Below are 16551 nucleotides of genomic sequence, written 5' to 3' on the forward strand. Positions count from 1 at the left end.
GGCAGGTGGAGCAGGTGTGTGCGAAAGAGCAGAGGGTTTAGTAGCTCACCTAAGGCCACCTTGCCAAACCTGAGATGATTGGACCTTGTGGATCACAGTTCGTGCTCCTAGCTGCTACACCGTGGCACAGCATTTCATCTGAATACGATCACAGGATTTCTGAAGGCATAAGGAGATCTGTGGGAATAACCAGAAGGTCTTCATGATTCGGAACCTATAGCAGATGTTCTTTACCCTGGGAAGGGCAGTGTGTTTAGAGATCAGTCTCTTGTCTTAATGAGCCGGAAGCTCTGGGCTCTAGTGGTGCTTTCTGCTTATCTCTTGGGGAAGAAAAGAAATATAGTCTCTGTTGTTCTTTGAACCTTTCCCTTAAGACAATGGGAACCTTTATTCAGGTGAACCTTTCCCTTAAGACAATGTTTCTCAAACTGTGGGTCAGGACCCATTAGGTGGGTCACAAACCAATTTCAGCTGGGCCCCCATTTATTTCAGTATTTTTATTTTTAATATATTAGACTTGGTGCCATTATGATATATGACTACATTTGGGGAAGTGTTAGACCTGTACTTTGAACAGGCTACTACGTATATGCTTTTAACAGTGATAGTCAGTGGGACTTATCCTGGGTAAGCAGCCTTGGGTTGTTAAAAATTTCCCTGTTTGATGATGTCAGTTCCAGTCATGACATCATTTCGGGTGGGTCCTGACAGATTCTCATTCTAAAAAGTGGGTTCCAGTGCTAAAAGTTTGAGAACCACTGCCTTATTTTTATGGGGATGGGGGAAAGATTATGGAACATTTCTAATTATGCCCCACTGATAAATTGATGATAGTCACATGTGTGGCATGACTAGTTTGCATGCCCTTTTAATTATTGCTCTTTTTGGAGCTATGATTGACAATTGGATTCTGAAAATAATGAAAGGATCACAGATTTCTACCTCCTAGGTAAAATGAATGCAAAACATGAAATGATCCAGCTTCCTGTATCTCACTATGGTTCACCATATGCCTTGGAGAGAACTCGACAACAAGATATCTGTATCCTGTCATCATGCCCCTTGCATCTGACATTCAGAGATAGGTTACCTTGAAAACTCGGAGACTACATATGATCATCATATATATGTCCAATCCCCTTTTAAAGACTCCTTTAACATGAAGTCCCTGGAGGGGATATCCTTTTTTAAATCTTGAGGCCGTGAAATATCTGATTGTATGATGTATTTATATTGGATTACTGGAAAACGTATTTCTCATGGATAATCCAATAACTTCTGGCCAACAGAGAGGTGCAGCCAGGCTATTAAACACTCCCTGTTAAAGCTGCCTTTGATAACAACTGGGACTTGGGGAGTTCTGTGTTGTGATAGTAGTGCTTTCTTTACGAGCTAGTCCCGCCCCGTGAGCCATTAGAGAGTAAGATGCAGCTGAATGAAAATATAGGTCAGTGTCTCATGCATTTTCTCATACTGTAAGAAAGCTCATGTTGTCTTGGCTCTTTTCATGTCTTGGGACCCACTTTTGGGCCTTGGTATGAGCAAGGTACCAATAACTCTCTTTTGTGCAAATGAATTGGGACTGTCTGTTATAACTATGCTTTCTGCCATACCTGCCATATCTTTCTGTTGTAAACATAAGGCTTCTCATCAGACGCTATTTTTTTTATAAAGCAAAGATGAAAAATGCATATTTTATTTCTCTCTTCCTAGAGCATCTCTTCTCATCTCTGGATTTAATCTCATCTAGATTTAATTTCATCTGGAATTGTAATCTCATCTGGATTTAATCTTTCATCTTGATTTAATTTCCAGATTCAGGGGAGGGCACCGGGACGCAGATTGTCTGTTGTCTTGTGTGCTCCCTCGGGCATTTGGTGGGCCACTGTGAGATACAGGAGGCTGGACTAGATGGGCCTTTTCCTGATCCAGCAGGGTTCTTCTTATAAGATTTCCTGCTACAGGCAGAGTTGGACTAGATGGCCTTGTTGGTCCCTTACAACTCTTTCTATTCTTGTGTGGCCTCCTAGATACACGTCTCCCTGTGGACAAAGGTGTCCAAGAGAGTGGGGACATCACAACCCCCTACCTGAGGCCACAAAGCCCCATTTTCTAGTTGGCATGCTAGATGGACCAGTGTCTGATTCAATATGAGACAGCTTCCTACATTCCGAGAGAAGGCAGATGAAATGATCTTCATCTCAAGCTAGAGTGCAGGAAGGAGTGATCTTTTTCCTGGTGGTGAAAATTTGGGGTCATATGTTATTCCGTGCTTTTGTGCTGAAGATAGCCCATGTGTGGCATCAACACTTGAGCAACACTAGCAAAGTTCGAACACTAGAACTTGCTAAGTTCTGTCTTTCTAAGCAATGATTAAAGCGCTATAAGCCCTGTGACAACAAAAGTGGGTTTATGTGAGGCCGTTCCGTGGTTTTTTTCTTATTTAAAATTTTTTATCTGTGGCTGTGTTGCTCTTCTCTCTTTCTGAATTTGTTTATAAAGGCACTAGATAATCATGGATTGCCCTTCCTGGGTGGGACCTGGAGATGATTCTCGCATCTGGAGATTGTAGAAGGCTGCCATTTCCTTTTCCTGTGCAGACTTGAATGGGCAAGCTCTGTATTATTACATTTATGAAAAAGATGATCTTATTACAAAGAGAAGCCTGGAAAAAAGAGGCTGTCTGGTCACATAGGAAAACATTGTGCATGAGTGCAACTCAAGACTCTTCTCCTATGCTCTTGGACTCTGTGTTCCTTTTATGTGTTCATCACTGGCTCATTCTTTCTTTCTGTAGCTCCTCTTCTGGATCGGCTACACAGTGCAGCCTGAGAGCAAGAGCATGTCCTGACAGTTGATGTCTCAGGCAGCATGCACAGCTCTGTCTCCGTTTCATCTTTAAGGCAGATGACCTTCTACTGCCTTTGCACAGCCTGACCTGCAGCACCATGGCTTTCTCTGCAGGCACTTCTTGTGTGCCCCCAGGTCCAAGGGAGGTGGCATCAGGGAGTTGGTTTCTGTGCTTGGCCTCCCATTACTTGGGGAGAGGCTGAGAACAGGGATTATTTGCCACTGCTGCATCCCTTGGACTTCCAGGTTCAAGAAAATTACCAATAGGCTTGCAAGGCTAGTTTTCACAGCATACTGCATTTGTTTGGGTGTTACCTTCTCACCCCTACCTGATGCTCTCCTCTTGATCTGGAGTTGGGCTTGTGTGCTTCCTCCTTGTTTCTCCCTTGTCCCTTGCCTTTTGCTTGTAGCAGGGAGGTGTGAATGGTCCCAGTTTAACCATTCACTAGAAGAAGACATGTGGGGGAGAATCTTGAGGGATGATGGTGGAAGACAACACCCAGTGTTTTTCCTCCCTCCTGATTACAAGTGAGCTTTGAATTTAACTAGATGTGATATAACCTGTATGTGGCTGTATGTTTTAGGCAGCTTTATCCACATGTGCAGCAAGAACAAACCAAAACAGGACTTGTTAAATAAGGGGATGGGCATGGCAACATAGCAGCGTCATACAATAAAAAGAGGCAAATGTATGGTGTGATCACATGTGCATATTGTATGTTCTTTTGTTAATGCACGCAGTCCACACTTGCACATATTTCTTAGGGATATTTAATTATTAATGAGAAGGGGTGTGTTGAGGTTTGGCAGGGGAAGCGTTGATTTGCCTCTCCGTTGGGTTGCACATTCAAGCACTTTGTGATTAGTCACTCTGTAGGAACAAGTGCACACTGTGTGTGTTTGTGTTGGTTTTTTAGTCTTCTGCTAATTCAGTTGAAAGAACTTTTATGAAATGCCTGACCTGGTTAATTTTTAACCAGGCCTGGCAGCTGAGGATCTCATCTTGTAGCTCATCCTCCTGGAGAAAAGAGGGAGAAATATGTGACAGTTCAGGAACACATTAGAATTTTTCTTCCTGGCTCTTATTTGTAGGCGCAAACGAAAGGTGCCATTTTTAAAATTAGAATTGAATAATTTGGAGTTCAGAGCCAAGGGCAATAAACTTGGAGCAAGAGATTAAGCTGAGCTGCAGCTTGAATTAAGTGTTCACTGCAGCACTTTAAATTCAGACTCTAAGAGTTAAAGCATCGTGCAGGTTTTTAAATTACTATATTTTATTGGGTTTTTCCACAAAATGAGGCCATTTACATAGTCTACTCCATCGCTCAAACCATACAGGATGTATACAGATTCTGAGATAAACATTACCTAATGTCTTTTCCACATCCGTAGCTGTATTTATAAATTCATTTTCATGACCACAGTTTGTCCAAAAGACAATTAAATGGTTGCCATATTTCTGGGGTTTTTTATTCTGTTAATGTTAATCATTAACATTAAATGTTAATGTTAATTTGGATTACTGTGATGTTAGCCAAGAACCAATGCACTTAAAGGTGTTATATGGCATCTTGTGTGTAGTGTGTGCTGTCTGGGTGTAAAAGCAGTACAGACTCCTCTCAGGAGAGTAGTCCAGGTTCTTTCCATAGCACATAACCTCTCCGTGTGCTAAATGTTGATCCATACTGGGTCCTCTACCTGATTTTCTGCCTTCCACAATTGAGTTTATCCTTAAACTTTCCCTTCTTAGGATGACTTTTTGGATTTGCTTCCAACTACTTTTGTTTCAAATGAATGATTGTCACCTGTTTACAAACGGTGTTTCTTCATGTTGGGGTATAAGCCAGCATTTCTCAATTAGTGATACTTTTACCACTGGTAGTACCTGACGTGGTGCCTAGTGGTATGCACAGGATCCCTCCCCCCATATCCCTGCTGCCTGGCAGCGAGACCAGCAACACAATGTGAAAAGCAGTGACGGCTTGGTGGACGGAGCTCCAGCATGGGCTTTTCATGTGCTTGAAAAAGCCCTCCCACCCCCGTGAGCTTCTCAACCGGTGTTCTTTGTGTTGCATCTAACCTCCCAATCCAGAAGTAACACGATGACATCACCAGTTACATAATCACTGGTGATGACATCATCACCAGTTACTTCCGGTGATCTTTCCAATAGGTGGGGCATGTGAAGTGATACCAAACATTGAGAAATGCTGACTAATTGGACATTAGCTGACATTAAGCTAATTAGAGTGAGCAAACTGGTCATGGTAAAGGCATCAGGTAATCTGTATGGCTATATTGTCTTTATGTATATTGCTTTTTGTTATGACTGGCTTTATATGGACTCTAATTAGTGTGCATTTAATGATGGAGGAATTTCTCAGCTGGCTGGCATGTACTTCTGTCTTCGCAGTGTAACTCCTGCAGATCTGCTAACCAAAAAAGGAATGTTAAATAGTCTTTGAAAAAAATAAACCTGAAAAAACGCATCTTTCAACTAATAGCCAGGTTGTAATGACTTTTAATGCTGTTTCTTTTTAACTGCAGACCCCGCAATGTGGAAACATTCAAGGCACCTTTCCAAAGGTTTCCCGTTCACTTTTCTCCCAACACAGACACTGCATGCATCTCTATTGTAGCCACCAGCATTTCATGCCACTTTTATTACCGCCACTTTTAGTGCTGCCTGCTGTCTTTATTTTTGCACATTTACACCCTTGCTGCTATGCTAAATAGCTGTGGTTTTGGGGAGCCCGCTGGCTTGTTTTGTCGTTGCCTCCTTTCTGCCTTGGTGTCAAATTAGAGTGCAATGCAGAGATTTAATTGCTTTCAATGCAGCATTGAGCTTCATCCTAACTGCCACTGTTATTTTGCTGCCATGTTGTACTTTTAAACCTGTAATAGTGCCAGTGTCTTGGAAATGACAGCAAAGAGAGAGATGGTTTCCAGAGGAGTACTGCTAGTCTTACTTAATTAAACATGAAAAACAGTGGAACTGGAGAACGCATGATACTATAAGGCAGTGAACCACTAACCAAAAGGATTGAAAAGGTCCTTGCTACATTCTGTGTCAAGCGGGAATTGAGGGTTTAGTGGCTCTTCTGTCCCGAACTTCTACTGGCTATAGTGAAAAGTATTCCAGTGCTGTTTAATAACTGGTCTGGAGCAGGGAACAGAATGCAGGAGACACTTTACCTGCTGGGTACTGTCTTTGTGCTTCCATTCCCCTGCTGTCCTGGGATGAGCATTGCTACAGCTTGCAATGGAAAAAGTGGAGCAAAGGGGCTGGAGGGGCATACCCCTCTAGCAACCTTTCAGCTCACAGTGATGCTGTGAAGATACTGAGTTTTGAGACCACCTTGCAGACCACCCAACCCTGTGATTGCCAGGCCTCCCCAAACTGAAGTAATCTAAAAATGAGGTACCTCCAAAGCTGAAGATCTGCCTTAAAAGTCATTTTGTTCTTAAGAGCTAATTCATATGAGAATTAGCACACTGCATGTAAACAGGGTATGTGTGCTTGCACCACACACACACAGTCTCTAGAGAACACACACACAGTTACCCTTTCTTTCTTGAAAGAGAGCTCCTCCCACCAGCAAAGGCCAAATCTGCTGCCACAAGATTATATGAAGGAAGGGTCCAGACTGGTCTCTGGAAGGCAAGGATATAGTTGACTAAACTGGGCATACTGTTGACCAGGGTCTGAAATTCCTTGACTTTTATCGAACTGACCTTCTCCGATATCTTCTCTGACCAAGAAGGAGGGCATTCCTACTTGCTCTCTGATAAACAGGACCGTGTGTTGTTAAAACTTGTCCTTCCCCATTGGGTGGCCACTGCCCACTTCCAGTTCTGTCTTGCTCAGGGCAGGTAGCATCGTGATGGTGTCCCGTCCTCCTTTGGAGCCTTCTCCAGCTTCTGCCTGATTTTAATAACATAAAAGCAGCAGCAGCCATCTCAAGGCATGCTTCCTATTTGGGTCCTTGTCGAAGGATGCATTCACTCATTTGACTAAAGGTACTTATACAGTTGTTTTCAGTTTGCAAAATATAGGTTGAGCATAGAAGAACTCAGTCAGGAGATTGTATTTGACACTGAGAATATGTGCATGAGTTGCCCTGCTTCTTGTCTCATACCACGACTATCTCTTTCCAGGGGTTGATACTGAAGAATGGGGGAAATTTCTCCACACCAAAGCCAAGGTACATCTTTGTTGCAAAGCCATGTTTTGTCGATGCATATGTCAAGCAAAACCACAGTTAAGCTTCCTCAACCATGGTCTGGTGTTAATGTTAAGCCACCTTGAGCATTTGCTTCAGCATAGGAAAGGCGAGATATAAATCTTTTAAATAAATTAAACAAATGTCTGAATTGAGCCTGTATCTTATTTCTTTCCAAATCTATTAGAAGCAGCCATGGTCCCTAGCAGAATGTTATGGTTTATGGATGTTGTGATTTGAAAGGTTTGATAAATTTTGATGACAAATTGATGAAAGATTTGATAAATTTTGATGTTGGTCTGAATTAAATTTGCTGAGCATCTCTTTTTGGACAGGAAACATGGGATAGAAATATGTAATAATAGACTTCACCCATTTCTGCCCGGCCCACAGGTGTACACATTTGGTCCCTGTTGAGTATATGCAACATTGGGCATAATGGGCTTAAACTTATGTGGCTCGTCGAATGTATTTTTAATATGGCACTGGTGTCGCTAGAGAGGTGCAGGCCACACCAGGTGATGCACACGGGGTGACACCACTACTGGCCAAAAAATTTTAAAACTTGGTATTTTCAAATAATAGTATCACATTATATATCAATTGATGTGTATTTTCATGCAGAATACGATGAAACATATCAAGTTGAAATATCCTTCTATCAAAAGTTATAGCCAAAAAACCAGTGGGGGTGGGGCAGTGGTACATCACCATGCCCACTGCCTGGGACATTGCCTCGCCCCCTGCATGATCAGAGACCCATCATAGGGTGATGTACTGGCCTCCTGTATCAGGGGACGCAATCCCTAGTGATGCCACTGTTAAACGGAACCAATAGCAAAATGTTCAGAAGAGAGACCCCTTTTGTTCTCTTGGCCTGGGGAGAAGCTAGGCCTCAAAAGAATGAAGCAGGCATGCATTAGTGTGTCTCTATGGCAGTCTTGTGTGGCTAGTATAACTGATGCAGTGCACGTGGCAAAAAAGGATGCCCCTTCAGTCTCACTTTTTACCTCATGAAGTGTATTAGTGCATGTGGCATGGTCCATGCCCGTATTGTGAGTGCACATGTGTCTCTATTTGCAGAGGTTTATGTGCACAAAATATGAAGAATAAGCCATCACCACCCCTTGTGGAACAGGCAGGCCTTGTGCGAGCACACAGAGAAATCTGACCACGTTGTGCTCTCAGCAGAGAGCAAGAGCAGAAAAGGGTTTCTGAATGTGATGCAGCTACTTCCCTTGCCAGTAGCTTGCAAGAGCATTTTCCATAAAGAAACTGTTGTGCATCTGGATGCCAACTTCCCACTGCCAAATTTGGGACAAAGATTGTGCACACATCTGTGGGCTTGCACATCTGTGCATGAACTGCATGGTGGTCATTTTTTTCCCTGCCTGCTGCCCTCTGGATCTTGGTCCAAGATTCTAGAGAGCGGTACTCTAACTTGTGCAAGTGAGTCAAGCCACACACTGCAGAAGGTGTTCAGCATTTCCCCCCCTTTAAAATTTCAGCTCTACACAGACTTTGATGAAATTAGACAAGAAATAGAAAATGAAACTGAAAGGATTTCAGGGAATAATAAGGTGAGTGTCTGTGATGCTGAACTAATTGGAGATTATTTGAATAATGACTCCAGAGGCACTGGTTGGGTGATAACTCAAACTAGCATGATTTAGGTCGCAATCCAGAGCGCCCTTTCAGCCAGTGCAAGTCCTTTGTGTCAGCAAAATAATGTAGCTAAAGTGCCATAAAGCACTTTACTCTCAGGAGAGAGAGGCCAGTGGGAGCCCCAGGGCCCGATAGGCTTGTGCCAACCAAGCTTGGCTGGCGCAGGAGTCTGAGAGGGGTGTGAGGAGGTGGGAGGGAGGTGTTTTGGGGTGGGGGAGGGCAAATGGCTGGTGTTCTGGGGGGGACAGTGAGTGGGAGGGGGCCACTTATGCCGGAACGCAGCCCGATGTCCAGGCAGCTCCAGGCTGCTTGAATTTGCGCCACCAATTTAGGTGGTGCAGATTCGAGTAGCCCCATTGCGCCTGCTGTGGCTCTTCCCGGGGTAAGGGGAAAAGTTTCCCCTTGCCCCAGGCCAAGTCTCAGATAGCCTAAAACTTGTGCTGGATACAGCTCAACCTTGCCAGCCTGCCTGTTCCAGTGCAAGTTAGGATTGCACTGTAAGTCAAGCATATGCATTTCTAAAATTCCCCTCTCCAGATAGGCATAATCTACCCCAAGGTTGCTGCTCATAATATCTAAGGCCTTTGGCTGGGGGGAATCTTCTCACATAACTCTGTCAGTGCAAGACCACTGCTTTATTCTGTAAACTTGGCCATCAGTGGAAGCACTGGACAAGTTTCCCTGCTGATTTAGGGACCAGAATTGAGTGGAAACTGAACTGAGCTTAATCCATTTCTGAAAGGCTCACAGGTTTACGCTTTTGATCCTTGTTGTGAATATGCAATGTTGGGCAGCAATGGCTTAAAGCCAGATCATGGCTAGATGTTCAAATTTCAGAGAGAGGCTTTTTGTATGGAGTCCTTGAACAAGGGCAGGGATGGAAGTCAGTGGAAAGGGGTTTGGATTCAGTGGCATAATTGTACTTGTTTCGGGGGCTAGTTTTGGGAGTGGGGGTCTTAATTTTTATTTCGTGTAATTACAGCTACACAAGCAAGTGCTATTGTAATGATTCTTGGTTACTTTTCTTGTGAACTTCTAGGGGATCAGCCCCGAACCTATCCATCTTAAGATTTTTTCTCCTCACGTTGTCAACCTGACCCTTGTGGACTTGCCGGGAATGACAAAGGTAAGAAGGAATGAATTTTGCCATGCTACTTCTGAATGTTCTGTTTTGTGGCAGACAAAAATGTGCACAAGCAAGGCTGGCATCGGAGGCTGGTGTGGTTGGACACCAGCTGAGACCCTGCCACCAGAGGCCCCCTGATCATTGCTGGGTCACTGTTTCCACATGCTTTCTTGTCCACTCACCCCTATGGCTCAGAGGGAGTAAATGAGTGATGATAGTGTGAAGGAGGAGCTGCTACTACCTGCTTGTTCACTTGCTTACCTATTTTCCCTCTTGCTGGCAAATGAGCAGACACTAGTGATGAGGAGAAGGTAGGCCCAGGGGGAGTATCTTGTCTAAGGGCCTCCGAACTTCTGGAGCCAGTGCTGTATGCAATTTATACTGTATAGCAGGAGTTCCCAAATATTTCTTGCCGAGATTTCGCTGTTCATTCCTCCATGCTATACCTCTCCACCCCAACCCCCATTCGTCTTATCCTTCCACATCAACTCTGGCCCACCTTCATGTTGATCCAGCACCATGAACTTAGCTGGAAGTTTGAGAGCCAAGTAGCTCCCATTGTTGCATAATCTCCCTGTTTTGGGTTACCTTCTTGGCTTTGTGTTGCCTTCCTTCTGGGACTACCCTGATGCTGTACTTTAGGAACCCTGACTGCATATGCAGTTCTGTTACCTGGTATATATATATATATATATTTAAAGATGTACAAAAACAAATTTCACTCTCTGGTTGCATTTCTCCCCCCTCACAGGTCCCTGTGGGTGATCAACCGAAGGATATTGAAATCCAGATCCGGGAACTAATCCTTAGATTTATCAGTAACCCAAATTCAATTATTTTGGCAGTGACTGCTGCCAACACAGATATGGCCACCTCCGAGGCACTGAAAATAGCACGGGAGGTAGATCCAGATGGTGAGTGGAAAAATGCAGATTCCAGTTAGCCTGTCTTCTGGTTTCTAAGAAATGATCTCTTACAACACATTTGATGGTATAGCTCTGGATTTACAGTACCGTCTATTCTTAGAAATTGTGACTTATATTTGAAGGAAGGGTATATTGGCAAGATGTCTTCATATGTATCTCATTGAAGGTTTTCAAGCTAAAGACAAGAGTGCCTTAAATTACGTTGATCAATCTGAGTCATACTGAGATATAAATGTTGGCAACCTTCAGTCTCAAATGACTATGGTATTGCACTCTGAATGGTGGTTCTGGCACAGTGTCTAGTGTGGCTGAAAAGGCCAATTTGGGAGTGACAATCCCTTCCACACTGGGAGCAAGTATAGTGTGTCCCTGGTCTGTCTCCCTGGCTATGGGCCTTCCTTCTTTGCCTTAGTCTTTTGGCAAAGTGTCTCTTCAAACTGGGAAAGGCCATGCTGCACAGCCTGCCTCCAAACAGAATGCTCAGAGGCCAAGGTTTCCCATCTGTTGAGGTTCATTCCTAAGGCTTTCAGATCCCTCTTGCAGATATCCTTGTATCACAGCTGTGGTATACCCGTAGGGCACTTTCCCTGCACAAGTTCTCCATAGAGGAGATCCTTTGCGATCTGACCATTGCCCATTCTCACGACATGACCAAGCCGACACAGGCGTCTCTGTTTCAGCAGTGCATATAAGCTGGGGATTCCAGCTCGTTCCAGGACTGTGTTGTTTGGAACTTTGTCCTGCCAGGTGATACCGAGGATGCATCGGAGGCAGCGCATGTGGAAAGCGTTCAGCTTCTTCTCCTGTTGTGTGCAAAGAGTCCATGACTTGCTGCAGTACAGAAGTGTACTCATGATGCAAGCTCTGTAGACCTGGATCTTGGTATGTTCCGTCAGCTTCTTGTTGGACCAGACTGTTACCCTGCACATGCCCAATCTTGTCTGTTCTTGGAAGCTAAGCAGGGTCAGGCCTGGTTAGTACTTGGATGGGAGACCACCTGGGAATATCGGGTGCTGTAGGCTTATACCATAGTCTTTCGAGACTGAAGGTTGCCAACCGATATAAATATATATAGTTATTATAAATATAAATATTGTTTAGTGTTTTTAAAAACCTTTACACCCCACTTTTCCATAGATGTGCCCAAGGCACAGCTAAAAGTATTAAAATAGCTCGGCTGTAAACTACCTGATAAAAAAAGTCTCGGGCGAATAAAAACTTTTCCAAATAAGATATTTAGCAGCTTGGTGAGAGCGAGAGAGAAGTTGTAGTCATGGCCCCTGGAGATGCCATAAATAGCAGCACTGGGTCAAAGCTTCTGGCTGTCTCTCCCACTGATAATGTCATCGTTTGACTCTAATGTCTCACGGGAGCAAATGCAACCTGATCTGCTTCCTAGTGATTGGGGTGGTGTGCAGAGGGTGGAGCTTGTAAAACTGAGCCAGTCAAAAGCTGGAGTTGGTAGAGAAGGAGGCAAAGGTGAGAGCAAAAGTAAGAGCGGGGAAGGAGTGGAGTAGTGAGGGGTGGAAGGATGAAAGTGGGTTGAGCCTGAGGAGGCTGTAGAAGACAAAGGAGAAGAGTGGCAGAGGTGAAGAAAAGTGGAGGACAGTGGCTGTCAATGTGTGAAGGAAGGAAGCCAGAGGCCAGGAGACACAAGAGGCAGGTGGAGAAGGCTGGAAGGATAGTGAAAGGAGAAGTCTTTGGGGGAAGAGAGGAGCAGGAGGAAGACCCAGGGCAGCTCAGGTGGCCCCTGGGGGCTGTTAGCCATGCTGTTAGCCCCAGCTCCCTATTATCTTCCCAAGATACCACCACCTTGGGTCAACAGCTGCTTCCCCAGAAAAGCATAGCAGAGTGCTGGCCTTGAGTTCCCAGGTGAGGCTTGATCTAAAGCAGGGGTGTCCAAACTTTTTGGCAGGAGGGCCACATCATCTCTCCAACACTGTGTCGGGGGCTGGGAAAAATAGAATTAATTTACATTTCAAATTTGAATACATTTTCATAAATGAATATATTAGAGATGGAACATACAAATGAAGATCTTGCAATAGCTCAAGGCCTATAAAAGGCCTTGCACAAAGCCTTTCCTTTGCTGCCGCTGCTGCATCACAGATGTGAAACAGCAAGCAGTGGAGGAAGCCCTCGTCCCACAGCTCACATGAGAGGCTGAACAGTCACCCTCACGCTGAGAGCAGTTGTGTCAGGCCAGCAGGGCCTCCAGCAAGTCTCCAGCGAGCCAGAGGCTCATTGGAGACTGGGGACTCCCCGTGGGCCGGATTGGGAGTCCTCAAGGGCCATGGCTGGGTTTTGGGCATCCCTGATCTAAAGTATGGCAAATGGGAAAGTCACCACTGAATTGAGTGACAAAGCCAGATGTCCCTGTGTTCTCCCTTCTGTAAAGATCCCTTAATAAATAATAAATAGCATCCTTTGTCTCTTCCATTTTTCTCCCCTTCAATATGTCCTTCCCATCACCATATCAGGTTGAGGTTCCCCCCCACCCCGTGTTGAGACAGAGAGGGAGCAGGCACCCACAAATGTCTACCAGGGCAAAGACAGTGGTGTGATAGTAGCTCTTGTTTACAGGCAGTGATGTTCTTAGACTGTTTCTATTCTCCAAGCTCCTTGTTAGTTATGAAGATTGCTCTTAATTTTTCACATTGCTTGAGTGATGTGCAACCCTCCCTCTCTTCCAAGGGAGAAATGGGAAGAATTCGCCCTTAAAATGTCATAGTTCACCTATTTTTAGTAGCCTGTATTTGCTTGACTTTCTGATGAAACCTCTTGAAGAATAATAGTTTCTGATTCTGGAACATTTTGGGTTTGTAAGATGCATTCACACAGTTAGCCGTAGAGAAAGAGAGTCTTCTTGTTCGTTGGAAGTATTTACATGCGTAATCAAATGGTAAGAACATAAGAACAGCCCCACTGGATCAGGCCATGGGCCCATCTAGTCCAGCTTCCTGTATCTCACAGTGGCCCACCAAATGCCCCAGGGAGCACACCAGATAACAAGAGACCTCATCCTGGTGCCCTCCCTTGCATCTGGCATTCTGACATAACCCATTTCTAAAATCAGGAGGTTGCGCATACACATCATGGCTTGTACCCCGTAATGGATTTTTCCTCCAGAAACTTGTCCAATCCCCTTTTAAAGGCGTCCAGGCTAGACGCCATCACCACATCCTGTGGCAAGGAGTTCCACAGACCGACCACACGCTGAGTAAAGAAATATTTCCTTTTGTCTGTCCTAACCCGCCCAACACTCAATTTTAGTGGATGTCCCCTGGTTCTGGTATTATGTGAGAGTGTAAAGAGCATCTCCCTATCCACTCTGTCCATCCCCTGCATAATTTTGTATGTCTCAATCATGTCCCCCCTCAGGCGTCTCTTTTCTAGGCTGAAGAGGCCCAAACGCTGTAGCCTTTCCTCATAAGGAAGGTGCCCCAGCCCAGTAATCATCTTAGTCGCTCTCTTTTGCACCTTTTCCATTTCCACTGTGTCTTTTTTGAGATGCGGCGACCAGAACTGGACACAATACTCCAGGTGTGGCCTCACCATCGATTTGTACAACGGCATTATAATATTAGCCGTTTTGTTCTCAATACCCTTCCTAATTATCCCAAGCATAGAATTGGCCTTCTTCAATGCCGCTGCACATTGGGTCGACACTTTCATCGATGGTGCACAACTTGCCATTAGCCTGAGAGTTGGTGCGTTTTGAATAGTTAATTTCTCTTCTCTGCTTGGTTCAGTGGGAAACTTTTCACCTTTTCCCCCTCCGAGTGGCCTTTTCCCTGTTTTGGAAAGTTGATAAGTGGCCAGCTTAATGTGTCATGAGAATTTTCCTGCCATTCTGATAGGGCGGCGCACCCTTGCTGTTATCACAAAGCTGGACCTTATGGATGCTGGTACTGATGCTATGGATGTACTCATGGGAAGAGTGATACCTGTTAAACTTGGCATCATTGGTGTTGTGAACAGGTAAGTGTGGAGGTAGCACATGAGTTTTTAAAACTTTCTATGAAGAAGAAACCCGTGGCATTAGACCAAAAGTCCACCTGTTTCTCATACTGGCCCACCAGCTGCCTCTGGGATGCCCACAAGAAGGAGAGAAGGTCAAAACCTTCTCCCATCACAGCTCTCCTACAACTGGTATTTAGAGGCATACTGTCTCTGGAACTTGGAGGGAACATGTAACCATCATGATTAGATGGTAGGCAGGGATGGGCTTGTCCTCCATGAATTTGTCCAATTCCTTTTTAAAGCCATCTAAGCCGGTGGCATTTTGTGGTGGTGAATTCCATAGACTTTGTCCATCCTGAATCTCCTGAAACCAGTTGCATTGAATGACCCTCAGGTTCTAATGTAAAGGGAGAGGAAGAAAAATGTCTTTCTATCCACTTTCTCCATGCTGTGCACTATTTTATAAGCAGTTTATGTGGTTTATCCATGAAGCAGCACTTTTGCCCTGTAGAGTATGTTAATCATATTTTTGACAACAAGAGCAGAATATGAAATAAAACCCCAAAGATGTGGCCAGTTGAATAAAGTGGTAAGTATGAAATGTTAAACTGCAACATGCATGATAATTAGCTAATTTTCCCCCTAATTTTTAGGAGTCAATTAGATATTAATAATAAGAAGATTGTGGCTGATTCGATTCGTGATGAATATGCCTTCCTCCAGAAGAAGTATCCCTCTTTGGCCAACAGGAATGGAACAAAATACCTTGCTAGAACACTCAACAGGTATAAGAAATTTCTTTGATCCTGAACTGCAAATGTCGATGTTTCTCCAGTTTTATCTAGATGCTTTCCATGTGCTCATGATGCTGATATTTTATGGAATGGCTGTGTAGTGACATTCTGATATTTCAATTTCGATTGCCATTTTGAGTCTCATGTGGATAAGGAATGGATGAAAAGCTGTCTATTTGTGAGGTGTCCATTGATTGGTACAGAATTTCACATTTTTCCTAAGTGGATGGCCAACTTTTACTTGATTTCTCCCTGCTCTGTTTAAAGATGCCGAAAGTAGAATGATTGAATGGCTACACTTCATGGTAGAGTTTTGAGTTGAATCTGTAACCCTAATAAGCACCTCTGTGCTGAATTTTGGGTTGACTAGATGAATTAACTGGATTGCACAGGTTGAGTGTAACAGATGGTATGTTTTGAGATAATTGTTAACCAAAATGTATAAGTGAAAACTAAATGCATTGTTTAAATGAATCTCATCGTCCTACTTAAAATACTGTTTGTTCCCAACTTCTGCTTTTAGGTTACTCATGCATCACATCAGGGATTGCTTACCAGAACTGAAAACCAGAATCAATGTTCTTGCTGCTCAATACCAGTCTCTGCTCAACAGCTACGGAGAGCCTGTCGATGACAAGAGTGCCACATTATTACAGCTTATTACCAAATTTGCCACTGAATACTGCAACACCATTGAAGGGACAGCAAAATACATAGAGACTTCAGAACTGTGAGCAGAAATTCTGTGTTCAGTTTCTATAGATTAGTGGGTGAGACTAAAATTTAACAGTAATTTCTTCTGCGTTGGTTTTACTCTCAAATTGAATGAGCTCAAGTGCAGAAAGTGAACATTCCTATTCATTCCTTTTTTTAATTATTCAGGTGTGGTGGAGCTAGAATTTGCTACATCTTTCATGAAACTTTTGGGCGTACTTTAGAATCTGTGGATCCACTCGGTGGCCTTAACACCATTGACATTTTGACAGCCATTAGAAATGCTACTG

General features: G+C 44.0%; 1 protein-coding gene across 4 annotated transcripts in view; it reads left to right on the top strand.

Moving 5' to 3' along the window:
- Positions 1-16551, top strand: part of DNM1L (dynamin 1 like) — a 50268-nt gene that overhangs the window by 18996 nt on the left and 14721 nt on the right. For 2 of the 4 annotated variants that reach the window (XM_066633327.1, XM_066633329.1), the window contains exons 3-11: positions 5398-5436; positions 7009-7055; positions 8582-8653; positions 9778-9864; positions 10616-10778; positions 14651-14771; positions 15407-15538; positions 16071-16277; positions 16430-16550. In XM_066633327.1, coding sequence (XP_066489424.1) covers positions 5398-5436; positions 7009-7055; positions 8582-8653; positions 9778-9864; positions 10616-10778; positions 14651-14771; positions 15407-15538; positions 16071-16277; positions 16430-16550 — 989 coding nt within the window. The remainder of the gene's footprint in view (positions 1-5397; positions 5437-7008; positions 7056-8581; positions 8654-9777; positions 9865-10615; positions 10779-14650; positions 14772-15406; positions 15539-16070; positions 16278-16429; position 16551) is intronic. The other 2 variants (XM_066633328.1, XM_066633330.1) reach the window with 1 other exon arrangement.

The sequence above is a fragment of the Tiliqua scincoides genome, chromosome 7 (genome assembly GCF_035046505.1).
Source record: "Tiliqua scincoides isolate rTilSci1 chromosome 7, rTilSci1.hap2, whole genome shotgun sequence".
In the NCBI taxonomy this organism is placed as follows: Eukaryota; Metazoa; Chordata; class Lepidosauria; order Squamata; family Scincidae; genus Tiliqua; species Tiliqua scincoides.